Genomic DNA, 24,915 nt, shown 5'->3' with positions numbered 1-24,915 from the left:
TGACTGAAGCAAGTGCTTTGTGGAAAACCTGAAGGTGAGATTCGCTGTGGTATATTCATATATGGACATGGAAAAATGAGGTCAGATTCATTCCAGGCTTCTTTCCTTTCTCCATTCCTCCTCCTTCCCCTTAATCCCTTCTTCTAATCCACTGACCTCTTTCTTCTTTTCATGGAATTCCCTCTCCACATTTTCTTTTTCCTTTCCCTCCACCCCTTATTTTGGTCCAATTTCCACAGATCAGAGAAAACCTTTGACCTTTAACTTTCTGTGTCTGGCCTATTTCACTTAGCATGATTGTCTCCAGTTCTATCCATTTATTGGCAAATGCCATAATTTCATTCTTCTTTGTGCCTGAGTAATACTCCATTGTTTACATATGCCACATTTTCTTTATCCATTCATTTGTTGACAGGCACCTAGGCTAATTCCATAGCGTGGCTATTGTGAATTACATTGCTAAAACATTGATGTGCCTGTGTCACTGTAGTATGCTGATTTTAAGTCCTTCAGGCATATACCAAAGAGTGGGATAACTGGGTCAAATGGTGGTACCATTCCAAGTTTTCTGAGGACTCTCCATCCTGCTTTCCAGAGTGGTTGCACTAATTTTCATGAAAAATTTCTGCATTTGTATATTGCTTCTAACAGGATTATTGTGTGTAGAATCATTATTTGTCATATAAGATCACACCATCTATAAGTAGCAATAAGTTTTTCTGTCCAAATTGGATGTTTTTTTAAAAATTTTTCTTTCCTAGTTGCTCTTGCTAGGATGTCCATAGTTGGCAAGAGGTGTTGTCAGTGGGCATACTTACCTTATTTTTACATTTTAGAGGAAGAGCTTTATACAATAAACATATCTGAAGAAACAAATATCTCTAATAATGGTGACCATACAAACAAACATAAAAGCCAGTTTTAGTGCATTTTAACTTAGAAGTCCACTTTTTAAATTTCTTACATAATATAAAGTCAAATGCATGAAATAAATTGAAAACACACATTTCAGGGCACACAATGTATAAATGTGTAACCATAAAAATAAAATAAAAGAGGGAGGAGCTATGTAGTAGATATTTACATGCCACTGGAGTTAACTTGTACTAAATTCAAACTAAATTATAAATTTAGGATGTTAAATGTAATTCCCATGTAAACCACAAGGATATGAGACCAGAATAAAAGCAGTTCATAAAAAAAAATCAATGAAACACACACACAAAAAGGAAGACATGGAGGAAAAGAAAAACAAAAGAGGTACAGGGCATACAGAAAACAAATAGAAAAATGGTAGAGCTCTACCTTATCAGTAATCAGTTGAAATTTAAATGAATTAAACCCTTCAGTTCAAATGCAAACTGGAAGAATGGATTTGATAATTTAAAAAAACCCAAGATATAACTACACACTATCTAAAAGAGACTCATTTAGATCCAAAGACACAGACTGAAAGTGAGAATATGGGAAAAATTACCTGATAAATATAATAATCGAATGGGAGCTGGGGTAGCTCTACTAATGTCACCTAAATACACTCTAGGTCAAAAACTGTTATAAAAGCAAAGGAAAGACATTGAATACTGAAGAAAGAATCAGTTTATCAAGCAGATATAACAATTATAAAAAGATATTGTCTATTTCAGCCAACTCATGGGGTTTGTCTCAAGAATGCAAAGTTGGGGGCTGGGATTGTAGTTCAGTGGTCGAGCGTTTGCCTAGCCTGTGTGTGAAGCACTGGGTTCGATTCTCAGCACCACATATAAATAAATAAATAAAGATCCCTCAAAAAAATAAAGAATGCAATGTTGGTTTAAATATTCAAAAATTAATATAATACATTGAATTATCACCCTGTGCTCTATAAATATTTATTATTATAAATAATAATTTATATCTGCCCACACCAGCCTGGACAGGATCCAGGCTCACAGTAGGCCCAGGACCATCCCTCCACAGGCAGGCACCGCCAGAGTCCAGCCTCTGGCACAAGACTGCCTCTTCGGACCAGCAGACTACTGCAGAAGCCCATGCCCGGCCCAGATCCACCCACACGGACTTGCTCAGGACCCAGATCCAGGGTAGGTTCAAGTTTATCCCCCTGCCCCCACCTGGGAGCCCAAGCCTAACCCACTTCCATCTTGGGACACTGCAGTCATTGCCATAGCCTTCCCCACACAGTAGCCCCTAACTTTTGGACAACAGACAGGGCCTAGAAGCAGCTGCATCTCAGAGCAGGAATCCCAAAGGGAGTGTGAAGCCCACCTTTCAGCCCCATCTCTGTAAGACATTGCTTCCATCTTGGGGCACCTCAACTATTATCTTGAGTCACCTCGGCTATTGCTGCCACCACCTTTAGATGCAGTACCATACATTGAGGAACACCAGTAGGGTCTGGAAACCCAACATCAAGATGAGGTACAATCTGCATGGGTACTACAAGAATATAGGGAAGAGACTGTAATATCTCAGATCCACACTGCAAGAAAGGAAGTCACATAGACAACATGAAAACACAAGGGAGGAAAGTGCCCAAAACAAACCAGGATACTACAATACCAGAACCCATGGACAGTGAAGTTGATAAAATATCAGAAAAGGAGTTCATAAGGTTCATAATTAAAATGATCTGTGAATTAAAGAATGACCTAAATGAGCAAAAACAGGCAAAAATCAATCACTCCAACAATGAGATAAGAGAGCAAATTCAGATAGCAAAAGATTACTTCAAGAGAGAGATAGAAACTCTGGAAAAAAACAGTCAGAAATCATTGAAATGAAGGATACAAGAAATCAAATAAAAAAAACCTCAATAGAAAGCATCACCAACAGACTAGATCACTTGGAAGACAGAACATCAGATAATGAAGACAAAGTATACAACCTGGAAAATAAAGTTGACCACACAGTGAAGATAGTAAGAATCCATGAACAGAACATCCAAGAATTATGGGATAGTATCAAAAGACCAAATCTAAGAGTTATTGGTATAGAGGAAGGCACAGAGTTTCAAACCAAAGGAATGCACAATCTCTTCAATGAGATAATATCAGAAAATTTCCCAAACATGAAGAATGAATTGGCAAATCAAATACAAGAGGCTTACAGGACTCCAAGTGTACAAAATTACAACAGATCGACACTAAGCCATATTATAATGAAAATGTCTAACATATAGAATAAGGATAGAATCCTAAAGGCCACAAGAGAAAGGAAGCAGATCACATATAGGGGGAGACCAATTTATATCTTATCAGACTTTTCAATGCAGACCCTCAAAGCCAGGAGATCCTGGAACAACATATACCAAGCTCTGAAAGAAAATGGATGCCAACCAAGGATCTTATATCTAGCAAAACTAAGCTTTGTATTTGATGATGAAATAAAAATCTTCCATGATAAACAAAAGTTAAATGAATTTACAACTAGAAAGCCTGCACTACAGAACATCCTCAGCAAAATATTCCATGAAGAGGAAATGAAAAACAACAATGAAAATCAGCAGAGGGAGGTATTACACTAAAGGAATATCTAATCAGAGGAGAAACCAATTCGTGTTAAATACCAAAAATAAACAAAAATGGCTGGGAATACAAATCATGTCTCAATAATAATCCTGAACGTTAATGGCCTAAACTCACCAATCAAAAGACATAGACTAGCAGATTGGATTTAAGAAAAATACCCAACAATATGCTGCCTCCAAGAGACTCATCTCATAGAAAAAGACATCCACAGACTGAAGGTGAAGGGTTGGGAAAAATCATACCACTCACATGGACTGCGGAAGCAAGCAGGAGTTTCCATTCTCATATCAAATAAAGTAGACTTCAAACTAAAGTCAATCAAAAAGGATAAAGAAGAATATTTCATACTGCTCAAGGGAACCATACAACAACAAGACTTAACAATTGTAAATATATATGCCCCAAACAATGGAGCATCTACGTTCATCAAACAAACTCTTCTCAAGTTCAAGAGTCAAACAGGCCAAAACGCAATAATTTTGGGTGACTTTTACACACCTCCTTCATCACTAGATAGATCTTCCAAACAAAAGCTGAACAAAGAAACTATAGAACTCAATAGTTCTGCTCCAGCTATTCTTGTTCTTGTTCTCTTTCCTACCTTAGCACAGGCAAGATGTAGGATCCCTGGCTACTGGGCAGAGTCAGGAAGCAACACCAACCTCTCATTTCTACTCCCTCCCTTTCCTATAAACATGTCCTCTTTCTGGGATGTGGGTTGCTCCCACCTCTGACTTTTGCCAGGATCTGCCTCCAGTGATCCCAGTAGCTAGGGCTGGAGGACTTACAGGCCCTGGCTACTGAAGCCCATGCCCCCAGGCCAGGTGATGAGCACTCCTGTGGTCCTTCCTGAGCAATTATGGTGGTATGGGCAAGGGGTTGGGAGATAGGGGGTGGAGCGGCACTTGGTGCCAAATGGCTGCAGACAAGTGAGCTAAAGCTCAAAGTTTGAGAGTCTAACTGGGCTTGGACATTGGCCCTCTCCCACCCTTTGTCCTCTTCTTGTGTCCCCTTTCTTTTTCATGTGTTCCAATGGTATCTCCCCTGCATCAGCTTGAACAGTGTAAGCTTTTCTTTGAAGGCGTTGGCAGCCAAAACACTTCTCTGAGTTTCCCACCCCACTCCAAGGATCTCAGTCAACAGGCGACTTTTCATGGGCAACTTCATCAGCAAGCTTCATATCTGCTCCTCCTGCTACCTGGCCACTATCCACCAGTGATCCTCTGTCTGGCTGGGGTCACCTGGTAGCTGATGGCTGCCTTATCCTGGGCCCTGGTTTGTGGGAAGCCCCCGCCTCCCCGTGAACTACTTGAGGGGTCTTTACATGGAGACTTAGGTTTTTTTCCTGGGGAACTATCCCAGCTTTCCCGTGGTATCAGACTGCCCAAGGCATTAGATCTCTGTCTTTGCTCTACTAGTGAGACAGCTCTCCTAGCTCCGGAATTGGGTGTAACCCATTGGGAACTGGACAGCCCACCTCCTCCTTTTACTTGGCAAAGAACATTCCATGGAAAACCATTGATGTTCCCCCCCCCCTATAATTTTTTTTTTTTAAAGAGAGAGTGAGAGAGGAGAGAGGAGAGAGAGAGAGAATTTTTAATATTTATTTTTTAGTTCTCGGCGGACACAACATCTTTGTTGGTATGTGGTGCTGAGGATCGAACCCGGGCCGCACGCATGCCAGACGAGCGCGCTACCGCTTGAGCCAGCCCTATAATTAAAGCAGGGGTGGGCGCCATCTCTCTTTCCACTGTGGAAGCTGGATCCCTAAGATCAAAGAGCCATCCTGCCCCAGCTTTTCAAAATTACTTCCCATGTACTTTTCAAAATTACTTCACCATTTTCTCTCTCTTACCTTTTATTTCGTAGCCAGCCCACTCCACACAGAGGGACCCCAATTCCATCGCCTGCATGGGATGTGGGTGAGACTATTGGAAGGCTGTTCCACTGTATGCTCAGTCTTTACCACCTGGGCTTTACCTCACTGCTCTTGGTATCTGATTCAGGAGCTCGGTGCTCCTCTCGGGCAGCCTCTCCTGCATCAAGGCAGGACTCTCTGAAAAAACTATTGCCCACTACTAGTGACTCCAATGTTCAGTCACTTAGAAATATCAAAATCTGTCACTCAACATGCTAATTGGCTCTTCTCCATTGTCACTTGAGCAGGCAGTCGTTCCTGGAGGTTGGTATGAGCTCCTTCCTCAAAGGCCAGGCTTTCATCAGCTCTTGCTGGTCTGCTGGAGGATTCCTGGTTCTTTAGAAGTGAGCCCCACACTTTCTGGTCCATTTATAATGGGCCCTCTGCTGCTAGAAAGTTCAACAAAAGAACAGCTTGATGTGGGTCATTGATCCAGTTCTCTAGCCTCACAAAGATAGAGAAGACACAGGGAGGAAAGGTTTCTGATACCCTGTCAAACAAGAATTCACCATGTCTGGCCACTGTGGCCCTTTTATTTCCCCCCGTCCCTTCCATTTCTCTCTCTTAAATTCCATATGAGTTTTGGAACTCCACTTATAAATGGGAATGGAGGTAATTTGCATTCAAGTTCCTTAGCTGCAGATTTCTTAATCCCTCATCATTTTCCTAAAGCCCACCTCCTGCCACATGCGTCAGTGACCTCCATGCATGTGGGTTTTTCTCTCTTTTCCTTACAGACTTCTCCTCTAGTCAGTGACATAGTTACTCCTGTCTCCACCAACCACTCAATCACTGCGCTCGCAATCACTCCACCATTGCAGGCTGCACATCTAAAGACTAAATCTCAAGCCTGCTTTGTGCTTGGGTATAAGCTATGTGGATGCCATTGCGTTTTCACAGACTTTCATCTTTGGGTCTCCCTCAGGTCCTAATAAGGGCTTCCTCCCATTTGACCAAGCCCAACCCAGTGTGGAGCAGACACTCACTGCCAAGGCCACAGTATCCATCAGCCAATTTGTCTCTAAGGTTGAAAGTACTGAACCTTCAATCTTACATATTATTTTATAAAACATTTCTGACTCTACACTACAGTCTTTCCTAGACCCTAGTCATAATGAGTTGAAAGACATCTCTTGCCACAGTAGTAATTATAATCAGTGTGGACTACAAATGAATTAGTAAATAAATTATAATTGAAAAGAATAGTTGTAGGAATATGGGAGCAGATAATAAGGACTTAAAACTTAGGAGGAGACAAAACTTGACTTGTGCCTAAAGAAGCAAGTAAGTAGAGACGGGCTATTTCCAAAGTCAATGAAATAGCATGAAAAAAATCCAGGTAAGTAATTAAGCCAGTGGAAAAGGTAAGGTAGTCAGGTATGGGTGGAAACTGAAACCAAAGCTGGAGATGTGGCTACAACAAGGACGTATGATTTTTCCATGATCCTGAACATATGGATGTTATGGGCCGATCACTCAGAAAACACACTCAGTCCAAGTTTTGTCCAAATTGGAGAGTCTTTATTTAGCCAGATAGAGACTGCTCCCTGCAGGACCCAAACTGTCTGTGCCAGGAACAGCGCTGGGTCCAAGTTCTATAGGGTTTACAAGGGGAAAAACCATATCCTTGAAAATGTAGGTGCAGGCAAGCCAGCAGGACACAGAAGCTAAAGTTAGCAGTCAGCCAGCCAATGCATATAATCACATCCTTGTTCCTAACACATCTAGTACAAAACCAACTTTTACAAAAAATAAGTTATATAACTAGGGTTATATCAAGGTTACTATGGTGGAACTTAAAAATGGAGTCACTCAGACTAAGTTCTTTTAAGTACTCTTTCTAACTTATAGCCAGGATAACTTAACATTACTTATCCTGTTATATTACCTTGTCTTATCTATTAATATCCTTCATTTTATAGGGTGCTTATGAGCTGAGCCATAATCTAAGCAGGTCTATAACATGGAGAGACATGAAGGATTATATTTTTGTCCATTTTGTGTTGCTATAACAAAATACAAAACTAAAAGTTGGGTACTTTATAAAGGAAAGAACTTCCAAATATGGAGATTCAAGAGCATGATGCAGGATCATCTTGGCTTCAGTGAAGGCTTCTGGCAGATGGCATCACAATGGTAAGAGCACATGCAAGAAGAGATTAGGTGATGAGATAGGAAGCAAAAGACTTGGGAGGGGTGGGGTGCATTCATTTTTAACAGCCCATTCTCCCAGGAAGGAACTCATTCCTGCCGCACCCACCCACCACTTGGATACCCGAGATCTGCATTAATACATTCATGAGGGTGAGGCCCCCAATGACCTTAATTACCTTCCACTAGGCACCACCACTTAGAGCTACCACTATCTCAACATTGCCACAATGGGGACCAAACTTCCAACACATGAGCCTCTCAGGAACATACTCAAACCATAGCATACCACAAACAAACAAGTGAAAAAGAATGAAATATATATAGATAATTTCTAATATATATAATTTCTAATATACAATTTCTAATGTATATTATTTCTAATATATATAATTTCTAATATATATTATTTCTAAGAAATATGTCTTGGAATATATATTACATTAATTATATTATGTACTTTAGAAATACCTCTGTGTGTGCCTGAGAAGGCAGAGTAGTGCATAATATCACATATTTAATGCCTACCAGGACAAAGGGGCTTAAAGGACTCTTTGCAGCAACTCAAGCAAAGAAGTCAATGTGCTCCTAGTCTAGAGGAGCTGATTGTGGGGATGGTGAGGAAGCAACAGAAGAGAAGGTAAAGCAGATGTCTACAAAGAGGCCACGATGACTTTAGCTACCAGGTTTGGATCAATGGACATGAGAAGTTTGGGAAAAATACAATAAGTTTAATTTTTAAATGTGAAGATCCAGGTGATATTTAGAAGGCCGTGAATTCATTTGTATATGAATTTAACATACTTAGAAGTGAGGATGTGCTCAAGACAACTTTAAGTAGTAATTATAAAAAAGGCAAATCCCTGATTAAATGACATCTATATCCTAGTTGGAGGGAAGAACATCAACGAACAGAATAAAGAAGGAAATTATTTTGTAGGCTAGTTGATAACGACTGCTGTAGAGAATAAAACGGTTCGTGGAGAATTGAATTTGCAGGTAGGGAGAAGCATAGATTGGTGTCCTCGGGGAGTAGTTATTAAGATGAAATAGAGTCAACAAATATGAGGGTAGAAGAGTGCAGAGAGAGGACAGCGCACAGTCTAGGAGGGCCTTGCAGGAGGTCATAAGAAAGTCGCCTTTTACTCAAAGATTGGAGTAATTAAAGGGTTTAGAGAAAAGGACAGCCTGATCTGATTTGATTTTTGGCAGCGTTGTTCTTTACCTGGGAGTGAGTGTGAGGCAACAACAGTCAGGAGGATAAAGCCACAGTCCAGGTGGGAGATGATGATGGTGTGGACCAGCAATAGTGATGGAATGTGATTTCTGTCCCATCTTTATTTCTTTTCCATCTGACACTTTCATTAGGTTCATGTTAGTATGCTTAAGTAGTAATTATTTAAAAAATTATTTTAAAAAATTCATCATAGAAATGATCCAGTTTGGACTTTTCGTTGTATGGAAATTTTGATTGCTGGTTTAATCTCTACCTATTATGATCTATTCATATTTTCTACATCTACTTGAGTCCATTTTGGAAGTGTTTGGAAGTGTTTCTAACAATATGTGCATTTTATTGAATATATATGCAATATAAGCTGTTTTATGTGTTCATTTTTTTTACACAGAAATATGTTCTTTTCCTATACATGCCAATAGAAAATAAAAGATATATAGAAGAATTTGAATATAGTAGGGAATTTATGGTATGGTTAAAAGATACTGAGAAAAGAACTAATCTGCTTACCGGGTTGCACATGATTGCTGAGTAGGAGCAAGAATGAAACTTTAAGAAGAAGAATAAACTAGTCTTGACCGAACAAGAGGTTACATAAAATTTTAAAAGTGGAAGAAATGGTAAGCATTTTATTTTTAAAGAAAAATGAAAGTTTATATTTCATACTTATGAATTTTAGATTTATTAAGCAAATAAATTAAGCACCATCCAAGGACATGGGGGAAATTCCGCATGACCTTTAGGTATTGTGTTTTGATCACACATTAGATTTCATTTACATCTTGTTTTGCTAGATTTTTCCTATGCACACATAGGAAACTGGGAAAATACATTCATCCTACTTTATAGAAAGTATATGGTCAACTTGCAAATACTATTACCTCTGAACTCATTGTTCATAGCTACTCAACAACTTCTAAAAATAAAAGTAAAATTTAAAGACAGAAGGCTGAGACAGAAAGACCAGGGGACCTGGCTGATTACCACAGTTCTACTGGGCTGAATATCTTCATTGTCACCTCTAAATTTTCCTGCCACTGTATGGAAATTGCCATAAAGGAACTTCCATGAACTCAAGGAGAGCAGTCTGAGAGATTTAACCTTGACAGTGCCTTCATTTCTGTAGGTTTATGCAAATAATGTGATGGACATTTTCCTTTATGAGTGAAGAAATAAAGTTTATTTTCACAATGTAGCTACATTTTTGATGTGCTCTTTATTTTCATACTCGGTAAGGAGAGATATGTATATGAAATCATCATATGTCATATTAATGATATAATCAGTTAAGGAGTGATATGAGATATGGGGAAGATTCAAATGTGAAGTGATGTATCATGTTTGAATACTGTAGGGATGTTTGGTGCTGGCAGACATTATTTGGGAGACTCAAGCAGTGGAAGTAAATCAGCATAAAAGCCCTTCTCCATATTCTCCCAGAACCACCTGAATTTACCTGCAACATTTTGCTTACAGCAACAGGTTCCTATCTCAAGTGCTTGCAGCTCTTTGGAAAATACTAAAAATCCATTTAAATGCAATAATAAAAATGATTACAGTAATACTGCTTAAAGAGGAAATTAAGTATATTAATAATATAAAAGAACTAAAGGAAACATTAATCATAAAATACAGTTACATAAAGAACTGATGTGGTGAAAGCAAAATGGAAACAGATATAATGAGTCAGAGAACAAAAAGTGAACTAGAAAATATCTAAATACCTAGAAAATAAATGTGAGATAAATCATTTCAGTGTGCAGGGACATTATATTCATATTTGGAGTATGCTTGACAGTGCAGAGGAAAAGCATTTCCATTGAACTGACTTGTGAACACAGCACATGGGCATCTATTTTCTGTGAAAATAACCTAATGTTAGAATATATGTAAATTCCTAGGCAGTGGCCAGTGACCCAGATGGAATAAGGGTATGTGGCTGAAATATGAAAGTAGATGTGAAGTGTGACTATTTTACATAACAGGTTAACATTCATCACAGAGCAGTCACTGTGGAACAGGCAATCACGGGGTGATGTCATACACATTTCTGTTTTACTGTAATCCTTTCCACCACTCTTATTGTCAATGCATTTCCAAATTAGAGAAAGGCACTTTCTTGTCCCACACTTTGAAAATATGGTTTTACGGCAGGTGAACAAACCAGCATTTGTTTGACGACAATGACTCTTGTGTTTACTGTAAGTATATGTCTAGTCTTCTTCCATTTCTACAAAGTCTACAAAGTGCTTTTCCACATTTTGAGGAAACTGAAGTGGCCAAAAACTTTAGTAAAGTCTTCAATATCATAGGTAAGCAAATGACATCATGTGGGAGGCTCTCGCATGTGACTGAGTTAACTCCCCTGCTGGGCGATGTGGCATCAGGCATCCTACAGCCCCATGGGTGGAGCTGTGTTCACTTGTTCCTTTGTAATATTACCCCTTGCCCTGTTTAGGATAGAATGTTCCATGGAAGTGCCTTGAGTGTGTCCCGATCACTTACTGTGCCCTTGGGTGTGGCCTACCCAGGTGTCAGTCAACTTGCTGACAGTGGACATCATGAAGATTGACTCAGCCCCCTGAAACCTGACCCCTTGCCTCATTTTAACAGCTTCTCCTCAATAAAAGGGGTCAGGGTGTGGCTCTCTCTCTTCCTGCGGACCCTTAAAGTCAGAGGAGCCGTCACAGTGACCCCAAAGAAAAAGGATTTGTGTCTCTTGTGTGGTTATTTTGTGCAGCCCAGTCAGCCCAGTTTACCTGGAGTGACTCCTGAGCCTTTTGGTTGGGAATAGAAACCTGGCAACATCACTTGTAGTCATTCTGTGTATTGGTCGTGCAGAACAATTAGCAAATAGATCTCTTCATTTTATTTAGTAAGAAATTTATGGACTGGATGATTTTTTGCCAAAATTTACACCTTCTTTGCTTACTGAAGATACAGAAAAATGATTAAAGTTTTGTTTTTGGATATTAACAATCTTTTATTCAGTTTTATATGGTTCATTTATAATCTTCATAGAAATAAGTACCATTTGAAACTCCATTTTTCAAATCAAAGTAACAAGAAGCACATGAAATATTTTTATTAGTGCTTTCATGATCCCATACATCTCACTATGATAGGTAAGATCTGATATAATCTTCTTTGCACTGTAAGGGGTAAACATAGGTAGTATCAAAATGTCACATTTTGTTCAACCACAAGTTATTTTTGTTACAATCTCTGGATCAGGAAATGTAACTTTACTCAGTTTCATAAACAAAGGAATGATAGAACACATGTTTGTTCATGTGATTATGTCCAAGATAATTTAGCTATTCATTTTTGACAAATATCAATCTTTTAAAATTTAGACTTAGAACTATTTCTCTGATTCATCCTGGACTTGCAAAATCCCCATCTGTGGGGAGCCATTCTGACACGTGATTGGGTGACTCCCGTTAAGGGTCTGAGGCGCTTTGGCTTTGTAGAAGCTTTCCCGACCCTTTCCTGATGAGAGAGCCCATCCGTGTGGGGGTGTGCGTGACCACTGACCCTGGGGACCCAATCACTGACCCTGACCTTGGAGTGCAGCCCCCCCCCTCAACCTTCATTGGATGGAATTCTCCCCTGAATCTCTTGTTCCCCAATAAAAGGCTACTCCCAGGCGTGTTCGCTCTCTCTCTCTCCTGCTAGCCCAGAGTAATCCTCGCTGCCCTGCTGGGCGGCTGGAGGCGGGAACCAGGGAGGTGAGCGGACCTAGCAATATAAATAAGGTAACTGGTTTGTGTGTTTTATTTCGATCTCTTCTAACTAACTTTATGCCTAGAACCTCATTAATGAAACCACTGCGCAGGCCGCGTGGTAGACCCATCTCCAACACCTCTTTCATGCTGTTGTCTGTCATGCCCAATATGAAAATCTGTCCTTCCTATTGTGCACCATGCTGTTGAATTTACCTAAGTCAATTGTATGTATTCTTCCATCTGTCATTAAAATAATAGTTACACAGAATTTTCTTTTGGTGAGTTCTGGGTTATGATAGTACTGATACTGTAATCATTCTCATTTGGATGGAATTTTTTAGCTACAAAGCTAAAAAATACTGCTGTTGCTAGGAAGTAAAATCCTAATTATTCCACACTCAAATGCTTCTGATGAAAGGATATTTAAGTCAATGTCATCCTATCGACGGACAACAAGAATCAATGTCATGTGGGCTTGACTAGAGCAGAACTGCAAGTCAAAGTGATTTTTACATTTGTCTGTACTAAGTTTTACAACTACACAAGAAGAATGCCATAAAGGCTAGAGGCAGAAGTGTTATTATTGGAAAAGGCAGCCGAAAGAGTAAAAATATCCTAATATATACAGGACAGAAACGTGTCTTTTAAATATAGTTAGTCATTTCCTATTTATGTTCTCCTTTTAAAAGATCTTACATTTATGCCTCTTAAGAATACACAGTAATATAGCCTACAGAATTTGTCTAATAAAAAGTTAGATTGCTGTACCAGTGGAAATATTGTCCTCACAGGTGTAATTAGTTAGTGGTACTAATCACCACTCTAAATTAGCCCTATTAAGGTTCTATTAAATAATAGCATCCCTGTAACAGAAAAGTAGATCCATAAAGAAAAATCATTTCAAACACCTATTTTTCATAGGTTTGAGATAATAAACCATTTTAGTACACATTGTGGGTTTTTGTTGGTGGTGCTGTTGTTTATTTCTTCTGGTGTCGGCTGTCTGGAAAGCTGGGCATCTACTTCGGGTCACAGACGCCGAGAAATCTAGAACCCCTGGCGCGCCCAGACCCCCGTCTCTTCTGGGCGAGGACCACCGACCCGCACAGCACCTCTGAGGCGGGTACAGTCACCACGGGTTAACCGAGACGAACGCTTGCGCCTGCGCCCCAGCACCTACAGGAACTCCCACAAACCTCGAGGGCACACGTTTCCGGTGTTCCGGCTCCGGACTACATGTCCCCTAGGCCACTGCGATCCAACCAATTTAGCCTGGAACTACACTTCCCAGAGGCCACCGGGGCACCTTCGCCTGGCGCTCTGACTGTCCGGGGTGTTGTGATTTTTAACCTGGCAGCGAACTTTGGATTTCTGTGAGGAAAATAAAATAAGCGCCCGGCCTCAGGCCGAGGGCTTGCAGACTCGGGCGAGCCCCACGGGGTAAGTTGGACTTCTGTGAAGGAAAAGAGTTTCGGGAGCTGTGGGGGTGGGGGACTGAGTCCGCGGCCGCGGGCTGAGCGTGGAGTGGACGGGACAAGCAGGATGGCGACGGAGCTCATCCAGACCGGATCCGAAGCCTGTGTGTGCGCGCGCGCGCGGGAGCTGGGGGGCGGGGCGGACTTGGGAATGTCCGCGCCTGTGACAGGGACCCTGTGTCCCCAGGAAGACTGGGTGCGTGACCTGTGAAGCTGGCTTCTCTCCGCGGCGGGGTGCGCCGCGGTGCCCGGTGTTCTGGGCTCCCGTTGCCTTCTGCACCCGTTTCCAAACCGCGACAGGGTCTGTCCCAAACAGGTGGCCCCCAAGCGAGCTCAGTTCCTGAATGAAGTTTCCCAGCAGGAAGGCTCGAGATGATCTCTATATGGGAATTTTAGAGTTGAAGTGTTTTCGGGGCGGGGGGGGGGGGGACCGACAAGATTGGTTGGGAAATCTCCCTCCTCCCAGATGGGGGGTCTGTGGGTGCCAGTTACAGTTTGAGAAACGCGGCATTCCCGGGGCACTGACGACAGGTTCTGCCTCCCATTCACTTCCATCCGGTTATATGTGTGAGGAAGGTTTGAGTTTGGCCTGGAGAGGGTTTTCTGAGTCCCCAAAAGGCCTTTTGTCTCCATGGTCTCTTTTTCCAATTCTGTCATTCTTTAAGAGAAAGACCCTAACGCAAAGAAATAACTGCTGCCTAAGTAAGAATTAAGATTTAGGAAAATTTGTGTTTCTCTTTTGTACATAAAATCATTGTTTTCAGAATATGAAAATATTTACTTTCCTTTGCCTGAAATAGTCTCCGGAATTGTGACCTCTCTAGATCTTGTGAATGGGGTCCTGGGAGATTGTGCCTCCGTTCCTTGTGACTGCTCATTCTCTATCTCTTCGTCAATTTCTTGTTCCCTTTGAACAAATCATTCAGATCCTCTTCTGTGCTCTTTTTCTAAGCATTGTGATGGTTTGGTGGAGAAATACAACTCTGAAGTTGGCTTTTAGAACATGACAAAGTCGTATTCTGGGTGAAGCTTCTAGAAGTGGCAATATAATTGTAGATTGGAGCATATATAGGTTGCTCTGTGTCCTCAGAAACTTATTAGGTCTTCTTTGAGTTTTGACTGCAGAGTCTATTTCAGAATCATTAGGCCCTAAGATGCAGTGTGGTGTGCTGTTGAAGAATATGAGTTTTGAATTTTCAATATCTGATTTTGAATCTTGGTTCTTCCACTTACTAGATGTTTGAGTTTGAACAATCCGTTTATGCATTCTTGTTTACATCTCTAAAATAGGATTGATAATAGTTTCTGCTTCATAGGGATATAAGGATAAGAATTTTTTTGGGGGGGGGGATGCCAGGGATTGAACTCAGGGCTGCTTAACCACTGAGCCATATGCCCAGCCCTTTTTAGTATTTTATTTAGAGACAGGATCCTGCTGAGTTGCTTGGGGCCTCACTAAATTACTGGGGCTGGCTTTGAACCTGTGACCCTCCTGCCCCAGCCTCTGGGGCTGCTGGGATTACAGGCATGTACCACCTCATCCAGCAGGATAAGATGTTTTAGTACGTGTAAGGTCCATTAAAACAGTGCCTGGAACATTATACATGTTCAGGAAATATTAACTGTTTATTAGTTAGTAATTCTGGATTATTCTCCTTCAGAATTCAGTAGCAACAGAAATAAACTCAATTGGCTAAAAAAAGAAATTCTTAAAATGATATATTTGACATTATTTAAGAGCCTTCCAGGTGATCACAACCCACCTGTAAATGCATGTGGAATTGTATGTAGAAAATAGACACACACACATGTTTTTCTGGGGAGAAACATTGTGATTTTATTCTATTAACAAAGATACTATGCATCATAAAAATACTTTGAACCATTGATGTGCAAATACTTTAATATCTGATAATGATCTTGTATAAGTTCAATGTAAGTAAATGGTTAGGTAAAATCATGATGAAATTAGATTCTGCTTCATCACAACTCGGCATCCAGGGGAATGGCTTGATTTGCTGGAGTTCGAATCCTCTTGTTTTTCCTCAAAATTTTGCTTAATGGTAGTTGTGGCATGGTTTGGAAGCTAAAATGAAGTTTTACCAATTTATGTCATTGGGAATACTTAAAGCCTCCTTTTCTTCTTTCAGCTCTGAGTTTCTCTGAAGAGGAACCCCATATTTCAAAAAGCATGGCCCAGGTAAGTTAGTATTTATTTTTTAAATAATGGGATTTTTAGATTACATAGATATTTTCACTAATTAAGCTGAATTGATCTGCTTAAGAGAACACCATCTAATTGCTTATTGATTCTTCATTGAAAGAATGATGTCAAATAACTGTTTCCTCCTTACAACGTCCTCTGTTCTTCTAATCAGTGTTCATGAATTCATTGAACAAATAACTGTGCAGGTACTATGTGATAAGTCTTTGTGGAAGGGCTATGATAAAATAATGAAGGAGTGAAATCCATGAGAGAATTATTGAGCTTACTCTGTCTTTGGTGAGTTAGAGCTGTTGGCTTTACTAGGTCACATATCCAAAGATTCATAGTTTCCCTGAATCCTGATAAATTGGAATTTTGTATTGATTGATCTCAATCTTAGTATGATGAGATCATGTGCTCTTAAGGTTGACTGGGAACTTCACTTTGACATGAAAACATTCATATGGTTTTGCCAGGGGATGTTGAGGATGATGCTAGGTTAGTCTTGTGTAATGGTAGCATACATCTGATTCTGAATCATCTTCATAATAACCCACTGATTCAAGAACAGCAAAAAGTGTCAAGTGAGGAATCCTGTATAACAATACAAGTATATTTTCCTAAGTAGTAGGTTAATAGATTACAGATTGGGGAAACCTGAGACAGTCCAGTCTACATTTATAAATATGAAATAATTTGCTAACTCTTATCTATAGATGAGTTGTCTTTTATGTCATCATGGAAAATTTTTATTTCAACAGAAGGAAAAGTACTTTTGATTTGACAGAATGATCTTGAAGTGTAAAGAATTAACAAATTTTGTAATGCCTACTTTTTAAATAGAAATTTACTTGAAAGAAAAAAAAACATAGTTTTTTTCTCTTAAAGGTAGAGACTAATATTTCTTGAGATTCTATTAGTTGGTACCTAGCAAGCAGTGTCTTTGTTGTGCTATATCATATGACAGGGGAAATTGTATTATTTTATTCATTTCCCTGTAGGTATAGAGAATTGAAGTATCCACAACATATAGAAAATTTTGTCTGTGGCAATAAGATTCTTCTACAATATACTGATACTTTGCTTCCCATACAATTCCCATATCATAGGCTTCCAGATTACTCGATTGCTATATTATTATTATCTTACAACACTGAAACTGAGAAATAACTTCTTTAATTTCACCAGATTTATATGAGTTTGCAGTTTCAGGAATCAGTGACATTCAGGGATGTGGCCATTGCTTTCTCTCAGCAAGAGTGGCAAAGTCTAGATTCTTCTCAGAGAGACTTGTACAGAGATGTGATGTTGGAGAACTATAGGAATTTGGTCTCACTGGGTAAGTTTACCTCTCTCAAATAACTTAAAATGTATTCCCTGAAACTTTGTCCATTATAAATTTTAGGGCTGTCTTAAGTGAACACAATTGATTCTCCATGATCCCAAAAAATCTAGCTTTGTTAGGCTAGAAAGGATGAAACAAGATTAGAATTCCATTATGGTATAAACACTGACAGAGAGGCCAGGTTTCCTATTGTGTTTATGCTCAAAATTGCTAAAAACACTATTAAAAGTCTGACCCATATATAGGCAGAACAGCTAGACAAAGAGTCCTGATATTTTTCAAATATCTGAAGAGCCTGTACAAATGGTGGATTGTATAAACAGGAATCATTTAAAACAATTTACCTTATTTTATTTCTTACAACATAATTAATCTGATTTTATAGATAAAATGTATATCTCCTCAACTTTGCATTTAAGATTAAATGACTATCTTATAGATGGAAATGACTCAGGAAACTTTTTTTTTCCTCAGCAAAATGACCATTGTAATGTGAATAGTTTATGCTGTGCTTACCATGTATGAGTCACTATTGTCGAATCTTTAATAGATACTTATATTAACTGATTTTTATCCTTAGGATCACCTTTAAGACAGGTACTATTTTTACAGTCATTTTAAATGACAGTGCTCTTTAAGTAAATTACACACTACTTAATAAGATCACATGGCTGATAAGTAGCAAAAGTAAAATTGAACCCAGGCACTTTGTTTCTTCATTCTGTGTTCTTAGTTACATAGTCATACTTTCTGTTAAGACACAGAAGATAAATATGTAGATAAGTAGGTATGTAGATAGATACGTAGATTTCATTTAAAATAAAACAATTTCCCTGCCTGTCTGGTTACTTGAACTCCTTTTCCCTTTTTTGAAGTATTTATCAAAATTGTTTTAGCCTTTATTAAAAATTAACCAAAGCTCAAGGTATTTTTGAATTAATATTTTTCTTTGCTTTATTATTTGGCATGCTTATTTATAAGCAGGGCATTCTCTTTCTAAACCACATGTGATTACCTTATTGGAACAATGGAAGGATCCATGGGAGACAGGGAGGACAGATAAAAGAAGACAATGTGCAGGTAAGAGTGAGTCAGGTGTGGAAACCATCACTGCTGGAAACAGCCCAGGTGGTCAGGGAGGAGGCATATTCCTAGAGTGGTTGGAAGTTTTCCTTCAAAGACCTGTGTGGAAAAGGCCTGAGACTTGGGGAAGAAATAGATATCTCACCAAACTTTCCAAAGGAGCCTCATGTTTACCCATTTTAACCCTTATTTGCCTTCTCTTATTTCTCTCTCATTTTATTTGGGGCTTACATTCTTTCCTAGTATAATTTTTCATCTGTATTTTGAATTTGCATCCAGCTTGTCTTTTACATTTAGATTTATTTATATATCCTGAGGTAGTAATATTGGATCAGGCCCAAGAACGAGAAGTAAGGGCTCAAGCCATTTGACTATGTAGAACATCTTAAGTAGGGTGAACAAATACCTTGAGGTAGGAATGAGCTCTGTCAGGAGCAATAAGTGATAGCAGATTAAGGGAAGACTAAGAAGAAAAAAGGAAGCTAGAGGAGGAGCCAGGTTCTATATAGTTTTTTATTAATTGTCAAGTATTTGAATTATTTCTCTAAAAGTGACTAGTGGCTATGATCTAATTTATGTTTATCTAATTTTTAAATTTTAAAAATTTCTGTGATATATGAAATAGATACTAGAAAAACACATTAAAATATACAGCTTGATGAGTTATTATAATGGTTCAGAAGATTAAACATTTATAAAAAAATAATGTCAGCCTTCCAGAAAAGTTAAAAAATTATACAAAAGATTTTTCATATATCCCTCTCCAAATGAGGAAATAAAATTTTCCTACTATTGCTTAAGTCTTTCACATGCCTCTGTCGAATTATAAACCCTTTTCCTCCCTCCCTAATTAACCATTTAGCCACTTCAAACTTTTCTAGGTATCCCATATCTCCCACTTTCACACGTTCTTCTCAAATTAGCCTACTAAACATTTTGTTGATTGCCTATTGGGGTTTTTGGGTTCTTGGGTTTGTCAAATAATTTCACACTGCTCTCTTTTCTTTTTCCTGCACAAATATGTAGACCACATAAACCTCAGCTATAGTATCTTGCATCCTCCCACTAATAAAGAGTTTTTAAGAGTACCTTTCCCTGTAGTTATAGGGTATATGTTGTGTATAGCTTTTTTTGTAGTTTTGCTCTATTGTTTGCTTTGTTTTATGGAAGTTATTTGGTTAAATTAAAAAACAGTGCTAGTACTTCCACCTCAATTCTAATTTCTATTTTAGCTAATTGCTGTGGATGTTTGTAGAGGGTAGTCTGAATGGGGACAAGAGTAGTAGAAACTGTGGGTGATAGTATTTGGTTTAGAACATAAATGGTTCCAAAATGGCGAGAAGGTATAGTTTTCATGATATGATATGGAGGCAAAGATGGAAATCAACAGGTTCTGGCTTAAGAAGCTGAAAGGGTAACAGTTGCCTGAGATGATAATGAAAGGGTAGATCTAAAGATACCTGCTTTACCTATGTTAATTTTGAGATGATTACTAATCATCCAGTGAGAGATGCTGAGTAGGCTGTTGAATATGCAGTTCCAGAATTCAGGGAACATTTAGGCTCATGTACAAAAAATATATATATATATTTATTGGCATATGGCTAGTATTTAAGGCCATAGTACTGGATGAGGTGATCTGGAGGGCCAGAACCCCTGAGAGTATAATAGTTCTTGTGAGGCTTTTGGTTCAGAAAAGATGAAACAGACAGGTAAAATCATGTTCTGAAGTTCTGGGGGGAAAGTATTCAATCCAATATACCTTGTATCTTAGCAGACTACTTATATTGCTTTGAGCATATTTTGTTTTAGTTACATGTCATATTTGTATCTCCTAACATATGGGAATATTATACTATTCTTAAAGGTGTAGGATTTTGGTTTGTTTTAGCATTTTGCCAACTAAATTAAAAACTACATAAAAAGGTGAAAAAAGAATACAATGCCCATCCTTAAAATCTTCATCTAGATTCACAGTGCTTACCACTTTGCTGTATACCTATATATGTATAAAACTTTAGCTATATTATTTAAGTAAGCTTCACAGATTGTAACACTTTATCCTTAAATACTAAGAAAAAGGATATTATTCTCCCTAAACTCCCACATCCCCCGTCCCCACACGTGATGTTTCACTGGCAGTACCCACAAAAGGATCATCTTAGGCTCAATTAAGACTAAGGTGGTCCTTGGTGTTTTGGCTCATTCTTTTAGATCACACAAGAGGAACTCCAGCTTGCCAACACAGCAGCATCAACTGTTCCTCTTAGTATGAATCCTCAGAGTGTTTCATGCAGGATACACTCACAGTCATCCAAAAACTAAGGTGCAAAGAAGTGAGGTACACATCATGCAGGTTTGGGAGTTGCCATGACTTAAAGAACATATATTTCACAGAATTTAGTATCTGTAACAATGCCATAGGTATAGTCTCCAGGGTCCTCACAAGAGACATGTAATTTAGAAGAGATCTACATTTAGGGAAGCTCAGAATATGGATCGGTCTTTGTATCATTATGTATTCATTTTTCATTGTCATTGATTTTATAATTCAAAATAATTATTTGCATATTATTTTTGTCATTAGATTTGTTATTGTTTTTACCAGAGCTCCAAATTAAGTCATCTTTTTTTTTTTGGACAAACTCATGAAACTCAATTTTTATACTACTTTATTTAGATATGATTGGCAAACAGAAAAAGCTGTACATATTTAATATAACTTGATGAGTTTGGAAACCCATCAATCTTAGAAATTATTCTTCCTTTTTAGTATAAGATGACCGAGTCTCACTTTGTACTTTTGCCTCATTCTGGAAATTTATCTGTTCCATCAAGGATTTTCCTGATTCATATTAATGGATTATCATTGAACTATTATTATAATACTATCTTTTAATTTTGCTCTAATTTCATTTCGTTTGTTCAGAGATTTGTTTGCAATCAGCTAATTACTACTGTGTGCTTATAGTTCAGTCCTGAATGAAAGATGTGTTGGGCCTGAATTGAGGAATGTATTACTAGTTATCTGTTGCTTCACAACAAATTACCACAAATGCACTAGCTTAACATTAAATTCATATATTATCACATAGTTTTACAAGTCAGAAGTCAGCACAGATTGGCTAAATCAAGGTATCAGTCATAGCTGCTATCATTTGGTACTCAGGGGTCTCTTCCAGGCTCACTAGTTGTTGGCAGAATTTATTTCCTTGTGGCCCCTTCCACCTTTATTTAAGCCAAGAGCTAGTAAGGCTTCTCCTTTTTACACTTTGAATATTTCTTACTTCCCCTTCTGCTGAATCTCTCTGAGCCTCTGTTGTCCTCAGCCAGGAGAAAACTCTAACAAATGTTAAGAGTTTAAGTATCCTTAAATAAACCGATTAGTAGCCTTATTTATAGACCTTTTACCAGGTGGCACAATATATTCATGGGCATGATGAGCAGACAAAGATCATGAGGACCAAAATAGTCTTTACTACAGAGGTGTTTGGAAAAAATAAATTAAAATCATAACAGAAAAATCTTAAGTACAGAATCAGAAACTAGTAGGAAGTCAATAAATGAAGTTTTGGATAAAAAAAGAAAGACATGGACATCCTTAGACAAGGCCAGCAGTTTTTTAGTATTCCTGGTAAAGTGACATTTTACCTATGTAGGGATGAGAAAGATCCAGTCGGCAAACAACACATGCCAAAGAGTTTTGGGGAGATGGTGCTACCTGCTCATAGAACCAAAAGATGAGAAAATTTGTGTCACATTCTAGGTGCTAAAAGGGGGAAGTGAAGTAAATAGGGAACAAAGGGAGCTGTAGCTTCATAGGAGGCCTGACATGTATACAGGGACTGCATTATTTGTAAAAAGGCATATGGGTTTAATCTAAATGTAGAAAGAAACTATGAGAGGATGAAATATGGGTTATAAAAGTTTCATCTGTGTCAGAAACATTTGTTAGAAATGTTAAAAATATCAATGCCCAAGAACTTCTCTGTATATCCTGATTCAGGGCTCTAGATAGTGCTTGAACATTAGTTTAGTTTAGTTTTTTTAACAAGCCCTTTGAAGATTTTTATCTATACCTAAATATCAGAAATGAAACATTTCACTAATCACTAATCTTACTATGAACTCCCATTAACTCTGCATTTTTTTCTTTTTGAATTTTATAGTAATTATCTAAGCTATTTATTTCTTTTTATTTTTTTAAGCTGTTTATTTCTAGTTTTTTTTCAATTTTTATTTTCTCTTTCATAGAAATTATTTTTTCTTATTTGGAAAAAGAAACTTTTTGTTTTTTTAAAATTTCTTTCAGATTTGCAGTTGGAGAAGGAAATAGTCAGCCTTGAAGAAATTCCCCCTTATGAAAAATGTACATCTTTTGCTCTACATCAAAGAGTTCTTAGTAGAGAGCAACCATGTGAATGTCAAGAATATGGGAAGACTTTCTGTCAAGGCTCAAAGCCTGTTCTACACAAGAAAATACATTGTAGTGAAAACCCCTACAAATGTAAAGAATGTGGGAAGAGCTTTAGTAGTGGACATCAACTCACTATGCATCAGAGATTGCACGTTGGTGAGAAATCCTATGAACATAAAGAATGTGAGATGCGCTTTAGTCCTTTTTCATACCTTATTCAACATCAAAAAACTCACATTGTTGAGAAACCCTACGAATGTAAGGAATGTGGGAAGACCTTCATTAGGGAATCATCCTTTGTTAAACATGGGAGAATTCACACTGCTGAGAAACCTCATGAATGTAAGGAATGCAGGAGGACTTTTAACAGTAGCCATCAATTTATTGTACATCAGTGTATCCATATTGGTAAGAAACCGCATGAATGTAGGGCATGTGGAAAGGCTTTTTACAGTGGCTCATATCTTATTCAACATCAAAGAATCCATAATGGTGAGAAACCCTATGAATGTGAGAAATGTGGGAAAGTTTTTACAGTGTATGGAAAATTTATTAGGCATCAGAATATTCACACTGGTGAAAAACCTTTCAAATGTAAGGAGTGTGGAAAGGCCTTTAGGCTTAATTCTTTTCTTAATGCACATCGGCCAATTCATGCAGCCGTAAAGTCCTATAAGTGTAAGGAATGTGGGAAAACCTTTAGTCTTGCCTCATATCTTATTCAACATGAAAGATTTCATACTGGTGAGAAGCCCTATGAGTGTAAGGAATGTGGGAAGGCATTTAGTTCTAGCTCATACCTCATTAAACATCAAAGAATTCATACTGGTGAGAAACCCTATGAATGTAACAGATGTGGGAAAACCTTTACTGCTTGTGCTCAACTTGTTGGACATCAGAGTGTTCATACTGGTGAGAAACCCTTTGAATGTAAGGAATGTGGGAAGGCCTTTAGGCTTAGCTCTTTTCTTAATGCACATCAGCGATTTCATGCAGGGGTAAAGCCCTATGAGTGTAAGGAATGTGGGAAAGCCTTTAGTCGTGTCTCATATCTTGTTCAACATCAAAGAATTCATACTGGTGAGAAACCCTATGAGTGTAAGGAATGTGGCAAGGCCTGTAGTGCTGGCTCATACCTTATTCAGCATCAGAGAATTCATGCTGTTGAAAAACCCTTTAAATGTAATGAATGTGGCAAGGTCTTGATTAGTCACCATCAACTTACTGTACATCAAAGGGTTCATACTGGTGAGAAGCCCTATGAATGTAAGGAATGTGGAAAGACTTTTAGTCGGGCCTCGTACCTCATACAACATGAGAGAACTCATACTGGTGAGAGGCCCTATGAGTGTAAGGAATGTGGGAAGGCCTTTACTACCTTTTCATACCTTGTTCAACATCAGCGAATTCATACTGGTGAAAAACCTTATGAATGTAAAGAATGTGGAAAGGCCTTTGCTACTAGCTCATCCCTTGTTAAACATAAGAAAATTCATACTGGTGAAAAACCCTATGAATGCAGAGAATGTGGAAAGGCCTTTGCTGTGTATGGACACCTTACTCGACATCAGAGTGTTCATACTGGTGAGAAACCCTTTGAATGTAAGGAGTGTGGAAAGGCCTTTAGACTGAATTCATCTCTTACTGAACATCACAGGATACATACTGGTGAGAAGCCCTTTCAATGTAAAAAATGTGGGAAGGCCTTTAGGCATAGTTCAGCCCTCAAAGCACATCAGAGAAAGCATATGGATGTACAACCCTAAGAATTTCAGAAATATGGGAATCTTTTTTCTTTCTTTCCTTTCCCTCCCTCCCTCCCTCCCTC

At 38.5% G+C, this 24,915-nt stretch overlaps 1 protein-coding gene across 3 annotated transcripts; it reads left to right on the top strand.

The window, feature by feature from the left end:
* Positions 1 to 13,862: 13,862 nt before the first annotated feature.
* Positions 13,863 to 24,896, top strand: ZNF30 (zinc finger protein 30). 3 transcript variants are annotated; one of them, XM_081273347.1, is made up of 5 exons: positions 13,863 to 14,001; positions 16,187 to 16,236; positions 17,449 to 17,581; positions 18,569 to 18,667; positions 22,983 to 24,896. In XM_081273347.1, the coding sequence occupies exons 2-5, from the start codon at positions 16,228 to 16,230 to the stop codon at positions 24,851 to 24,853; spliced, it is 2,112 nt and encodes a 703-aa protein (XP_081129473.1). In that variant the 5' UTR covers positions 13,863 to 14,001; positions 16,187 to 16,227; the 3' UTR covers positions 24,854 to 24,896. The 3 variants fall into 3 exon arrangements, with proteins under 3 accessions (XP_081129473.1, XP_081129472.1, XP_081129471.1); XM_081273346.1 differs by having other exon boundaries at positions 17,431 to 17,581; positions 18,572 to 18,667; XM_081273345.1 differs by having other exon boundaries at positions 17,431 to 17,581.
* Positions 24,897 to 24,915: the final 19 nt, after the last annotated feature.

The sequence above is a fragment of the Spermophilus citellus genome (genome assembly GCF_964194105.1).
Source record: "Spermophilus citellus genome assembly, chromosome: 18".
In the NCBI taxonomy this organism is placed as follows: domain Eukaryota; kingdom Metazoa; phylum Chordata; class Mammalia; order Rodentia; family Sciuridae; genus Spermophilus; species Spermophilus citellus.
Note: the sequence above shows the minus strand (reverse complement) of the source record. Positions and strands in the feature narration are given on the sequence as shown.